Raw genomic sequence first — 6912 nt, 5'->3', positions numbered from 1 at the left:
ACTCTCATTGATCAGCTGTGGATTAGGGGAAGGCCTAGAAGAAATATTAGCCTAGATATAACAGCTGGCACCCACCTCTGTTGGAAGATTGTAGGAAATGGGGTCATGGGATTGGCAGACACCCTAAAAAGTAAATATAGATAGAGATAGGGGAAGGAAAGAAGCAGAAAAAGGGAAAATCTAATTATCTTAGTGTTATATAGTCATTTAGTTTTGCTATATTTAGTACATAATTCAGGGCAATTGCTATTTTTGATTGTATTCTTTATTGTTACTATTCTGCTTACATTATCTGATGAGTTTTTAAAACTTTATATTTTGATGAATTATGTGTAATTATAATTCAGTGATAGTTTATTACACACATAATCTAATTTTCCATCCTAAATAAAACATCTAAATGAAAATTTGAATATGCCTTTTATGTGTTCATTAACACAATATGTAAAATCAAGATGGTGCATAGAATCCTCTATGCAGTGCCCTACCTTCGTAAGGCAGAATTTACCAATTAACGTCCAATTCCCTTATATTTTTAAAAGTGTCCATCTCCATTAGCTGGAGTTAAAATGATATATTTATAATATTAAATAGTTTTACATACATCCTGTAGCAGCTATATTTTATCATGCTCATGTCTAAAAATGCTTACTTTTCTTTCAACCTCATTACAAGGATATTTTTAATTAACTGAATTGCTGTGTCATCTTTCATTTAACAATATCCGTGGAAAGTTCACAATGAATTGTGACACTAGGCATTGAATTTTATGAGCTCTGTCAGTCCTGTGGGGTATTCAAACAATTTAACCTGATATGGATAAGGCAACTGTAACATATGGGAACAGAGGAGCTGTGAGGCTGGCAAAACTTTAGGTTGGTAGTAGCTAATAGAAAAAAAATAATAAAAGACTTAGGAAAAAAAAGTTTTTATATTATAAAATACATTCAAATGTAAATATGTACTGAAAAGATAACATATATGCAAATGAGATTTTTGAGGGGCAAAAAGGGCTAAGGATGAATGCACTGATGAAATGATTGCACTGAAGCACTCTGCTTTATTTACTGTAACCAGATTAGTGATGTGGAAAAAGTACTGGGCTAGAAGTTGAGTGACCTGGGTTCTAGCTCTGGGTGAGACATTTATGGGGTGTGTGACTTTAGACAAGTCACTTATCTTTCCTGAGTCTCAGTTTCCTTAGTGACAAAATAAAAGTGTAGGACAAAATGATCTTTAAGGTACCCTTCAGCCATTTGATCCTATGATATAAAATGATTTGTAGAATTGTAATTTTTGATTCTGCTAATCCAGGCAATTTCATTCTGTCAGGGGTTGGTATCAACAATTGATGTGATTCAATGACACCTATAAAAAGACTGTTTAGTTTGCATATCTCCTTTTTTTCCCCTGAGGTTGCATATCTTGTTCATGCTGCCTTGACTTCTCCTTGGTGATGAGAAAGGAATTTCCTTTGCAGGAAGAAGCTGAGGTAGGCTGGGTGCCCTCTGATGAATGGGAAGCCATGGGAAGGGTAGCAGCCTGGAACATGTTCAGTTCTACCTCTTTCCTTTGGCACTTTCACACTGTGTAATAATGGTGCTAGATTGGGAACTGGCATAATAGAAGGTTGACAATTGTGCAGGACAGAAATGCAGACTAAAAGCAATGAGGTTATCAGGTGGCATCCTCTTCACTCTATCTCAGTCAAACTTCAGGATTGGAGAAAAGGCTAAAAATGTGAACCAATTTGTAATTTGGAGATAGAAGAATTCGTTTTCTAATAGGATGGCTAAATTGTATATTAAAAGAGAAACTTTTATTAAAGCAGTTCCACCAGAGTGACTCTGATTAAGAAGTAGAGCAATTTTCATCATGTAGATTATGTTTTTAAATTAGATTTAAATAACACAGTAATACTTTTATTCATGTTATCCACCATTTAAAAGAAAGAAATAATTTGGTTAACTCCCTGCATTTTCACAAGATGAAATTCCATCACAATCTTTGAGTAATTGAAACTGTGATGATTTTTAAAACCATCCAATTACAGGAATTCAGTTCAATTATTTTTCTAATAAAATTAATTTTCACTTACATGTGTCTGTCATTTCCTGTCAATGAGGATGTTTTAAAAATCTTTTTCTGATGAATCTTTTTCTGGATATTATTGTATCTGTAGAGGGATATTCACTAATATTGTCATATAAATTTAGAGCTCATAAAAGAAGGCATGATTATAAATTTTAGTATGTCTATTTATCTTTCTTTTTCTGCCGGTATCAATAAACAATTGTGAATGTTTTTCAGTAACCTATTGATCATAGTACATTGAGTGGAAGTCTGGAATTTTACAAATAATTTAATGGAAATGTTAATGCAGGCATATTCTATTTAGATAGTAATGCCATAATAGAGATAAGACTAACTGGACCAGTCCATCTTAACATTCTGAGAATTATTATCTTTTTCTGATTTGACAGAATAAAAATTGAGGGAATTCAGGCCAGTGTGATTGTGAGGCTTTGCCCTCTATTCACCCTTAACTGTAGTTTTAAGATTGGAGGAAAAAATGTAAGAGCATCAGAAAAATTTAAAGTTCAATTAATTATTTAACTGATCCTTGTCCAGACATTTATTCACTGTGCCCACACATGTCCCAGGCATTGTGTTAAGCCTTGGGGATGCAGAGATTAATCAACCTGGTTCCAACTCTCAAAGAGGTCACAGTTCTCCAATTAGTTTCTGTATAATACAGGGTAGGAAAGTTATATAATGTCCAGGGACTGGGTGTGTGCTCAGGGCTGGGCAGTGCAATGGATAGAAGGAGGGGTTTATAGGAACAAGCTGTGATAATTTCTGCCTCAGCAAAGTCAGTTTACTGACTTAGATCCACAGTCAATAAAACTTATTTTGGAAAAATGGTTCCTTTCTCCTAGAGTCTCCTGCTCCCTTCAATTGTAAGGAGTTAATTTGTCTCATCTCTCAGGAGTGAGAAATGGACAACAAGTAGAGTGGAATTTGGAAGCCAAAAGAGAGAGAGAAATAAATTTATTTAAGACCCAAACCATGCTTTTAAACCATGGACCCCTGTGTAGAGTTATTATAGGTCTAAATATTGTTGTACTGTATATCCAAAGGTTTGGATCACTTTTAGTGTAATTGCAAAATCTATGTTTTAAAGATCAGCCAATGAATTAAACATGTGCATGGTAGATTTTTTCATTGCTCTACCATTTCAAAGATACAATCCAGTGGAGAAGGCAATGTGCCTGACGTACAATGAAATCAGGTTGAAATCAGGTTCTGTTATCTAGCAGGCTTTCTTGAAAATTTATAAGGTTGAAAAGGAGAAAAAAGTGAACTCAATTTTTTAGGAGTAAATGTGGGCTGTAGTTAAACAATTACAAAGTAGTTGCCCTAAAGTGAAAAATACATTTAACTATGGCAAAAATTACAGTTAACAATGTGTGGGGTCATTGAAACAAATAGAAACACATGGATCTATAAATTAAATGCACTCTTGAACTGAAGCCCATTGTGCAGTTGAAGGGGAGTGTGTGAGGAAGACCTGGCACTGTTGAGTGTGTTAGGAAGTGGACAAGGAAAGAAGCCTTGGCATCAGCAGCCCAGAGAAACCAGAATTGTGGTAAAATAGGTTCTAAAGTTCTGAAAAAGAAATGATTACCAGTGAATCATCTGTTAGTGACCAAGAAAATGAAGAAAGGTTATTTTAACAATATCAGGTAGCTTGAAAATATTAAAAAAATCAGAGTTGTTTCAGATATTAACAATATTGAGGGAAAAATTTCAGTGAGGTGCTACATAGTCTAGTAAAAGGTCTCTTTTGGTTTAACATCCTTATTAACAAGTGAGGTACATTAACTACATTCAAGGCTGATAGTGAATTAAGTTTTATTATTATTATTATTATTACAAACATCACAAAAAACAAAGATTTGCCAGGTTGCAAACATGGTAGAAAGACAAAAAGTAATGCCTAACTTGGACAGATTGAGAGTGAATACCCTGGATGGGAATATAATGCTTGTAGATATTGAGTGGTAAAGAAATAAATATAGGTGATATCTTTATCTGGCCTCTGCCAGATCCATTTCTGAACAACAGCAACAGCATAAACAACCACATCAGTAAAAAATATTTAGAGATGTCTTATTAAAATATGCAGAAGAGCAATATTAAAGTGCAAGAAAAAATAAAGTCCAAATAGTAAATCCATAAGATAAGAGTATTTGAGAATGTTTGTACAAAAGGCATCACATCTAAAACAGTGCTTGGAACAGAGGGTTGGTCTATAATACAAAATATGTGACATCAAGGGAGGCTCTTGATTAGCATTTATAAGAACTGTTTATAGAAGACTAAGTGAAGGGATTAGCTAGATCTGGACTATTGCTATTTTTCAAGGGGTCAGAGAATAAATTTCATGAGCAGGAGTGAGCCATTCCCCAAAATAGGCCTAATCTATGAAGGGTTGTCAGTCATTTTTACCTCACTTGTGTTAGGGTCACAGCAATGAGGAAATTTTCCCCCGGGAAATGTCAAACCTTTTATAAGCATTCTATTTTAATTACCACAATCTAAATTTCCCACTGAGAGCAGATCCCTGTCCTTAGAGAGTTAACATTCTAATATGGCCACTTTAAGGAGGAAAACACTGGCCATATTTTGCAGTATATATGCAGTAGTAGACAAAGAGTTTGCAGCCCAATTCTTTGTGCAGGGGGGTGTACAACTGAAGAATGGAGTTCCTAGAGAAAACTGGTACTCTTTCTTTGAGGTAAAGTGCTCATATGTTTGAGTTAAACTACCTCTTTCAGGAAGACCATTTTGTTCTCTGACGAAGTAATTTAGTTCAAAAGGGTACCAATTCAGTATCATTAAACCTTTCAGGAGCTATATTTTCTATTATAAGCAAATCCTGGATAAGGTAATTTCCCTCAATTAGATATCACTTTGAATCTGGGAGGGAGTGTTTTTTACTTACCTTACTCATAGTCATCAATTTTCTTTTGATTGCCCAGGTGTGTATGGAAATTTGTTATGTATTATATACAAGATTAATAAAATAAGACCTAATCCAGTGTTCAAAGTAGCATATGTTTAGCAGTAACTTTGTACATGTCTCAGTTATTGTTAAACATGGATTAAGTCCTCAAGACTTACACCCTGGTCTGTTGAGGATATACAAAATATGGTCCTTCATTAAAAGGAGTTTATGAAGTTTTTATTTTTGACAGGAAGGCACCTGAGGTAGACAATAAAACAGAGCTGGCCTAACTTTCATGGATGTGGTAAGAACTGACTTTTCAACAACTACAAAAGTGTTTTAAATATTAAACCTTACAAAACAACTAATCACATTTATTATTTAAAAGACATAATGGGAAGAAATAAACCAAGACAAATTTAGGGGAAATACCTGAATAAGTGCCCAATAAGCAGCTCTTCTGATGACTAAAGAGTAGGTGAAGTTTAGTGGTAAAAAATCTATTACCACTGTGACTTAAAATGGGAATACAGGAAATGTGCTGGAGGAAAGTGAAAATCATTAGGGTGCTGCAATTTAAACATTAGGCAGTGACTAGCTGGCCACCTTCTTGGCTCCTTCGTTCATAACTTTTCAATAAATCTCACATTAATCAACACTTATTGTGCTTTGCCTACAGAATGATAGAAATAGTCGTGTTGTTCTTTTCACAGCCCTTCTTACTTAGGGTGTATTGCTGCACTTCAACAGCAAATGATGGAACACTACTTTGTTTGCCTGTGATCCAAGACACTTGTCAAGCATATCATAGACTTCCATATATTACAAATCTGGTGCTGTAAGAATTGAGATGCTAGTCAGAGTAAATTGTATTAGTTTTATTATTTAGCAATGCATTATACCTAAGACATTTCCTACCCCAAGAAACAGAATTGGTTTCAAAGGATAACCAATAACAACCAAACACCTCACTACCACAAAAAACCACATCTAGCTATATTTTCATTTGACCTTATTTATATCATACAGTATCTTATACACATTTAGGAAACTAGACAAAGAAAAATCTCTTTGATGTCTGACTTTTAAAAATTTGTTCCCCTTGGGGCGCCTGGCTGGCTCAGTCGTTAAGCTTCTGCCTTCGGCTCAGGTCATGATCCCAGGGTCCTGGGATCGAGCCCCGCATCGGGCTCCCTGCTCGGCAGGAAGCCTGCTTCTCCCTCTCCCACTCCCCCTGCTTGTGTTCCCTCTCTCACTGTGTCTCTCTCTGTCAAATAAATAAATAAAAAATCTTAAAAAAAAATTTGTTCCCCTCTATGGGGTAATATACATTGGCAACAATTATTTTGATAATCTAATCAACATATTTGTTTTTGCTGTGTTACTCTTTATACAGTAACTAAGGGGAGTTGAGCAGCTACTAGAGATGACACTCTGATCTGAGGACCAGTCAGCAGCTGGATGGAGTGGGCCAGGGACCACTTATACCTGAGATGGACTACAGACTACCACATACCAGATTTGGAAATCCAAGTCAAATGTAGTAGGACAGTCTCACTGACAAACCAAGAGTGTCACCTGTACTTGAGGGGATCTCATCAACAGCAAGCACCTGTGGTATATTTCCAGGTGGAAATCCTGAGACAGGCATTCTTAACTGAGACACCAAGAGGTGGGTAAAGCAGTATTGGAATATTAAGGTAGCTGATTCCAAGGGTAAAGCCAGCTGACAATGTATTGATATATTTGAATCAGCTGACAATGTAATAAAGCTACCCATGAGAAAAAAAGGTAACTAAGAATATTTAATTGCTCTCTTTAAGCATTGTTAGAGGTATATGTGCTGATCACAGACATTTTTATTATCTGGAAACAAGGAATTACCTTCATCAAAATACAAA

At 35.3% G+C, this 6912-nt stretch overlaps 1 protein-coding gene across 1 annotated transcript; it reads left to right on the top strand.

Annotated features, from left to right (window-relative positions):
- The first annotated feature begins 6472 nt into the window (after positions 1–6472).
- LOC110583974 (SNRPN upstream reading frame protein-like) lies at positions 6473–6691 on the top strand. Its single transcript, XM_044911850.1, has one exon. It carries the CDS (start codon positions 6473–6475, stop codon positions 6689–6691), a length of 219 nt encoding a protein of 72 aa, XP_044767785.1.
- Positions 6692–6912: the final 221 nt, after the last annotated feature.

The sequence above is a fragment of the Neomonachus schauinslandi genome, chromosome X, assembly GCF_002201575.2.
Source record: "Neomonachus schauinslandi chromosome X, ASM220157v2, whole genome shotgun sequence".
Classification (NCBI taxonomy): domain Eukaryota; kingdom Metazoa; phylum Chordata; class Mammalia; order Carnivora; family Phocidae; genus Neomonachus; species Neomonachus schauinslandi.
This window is presented reverse-complemented; position numbering and strand designations above follow the sequence as displayed.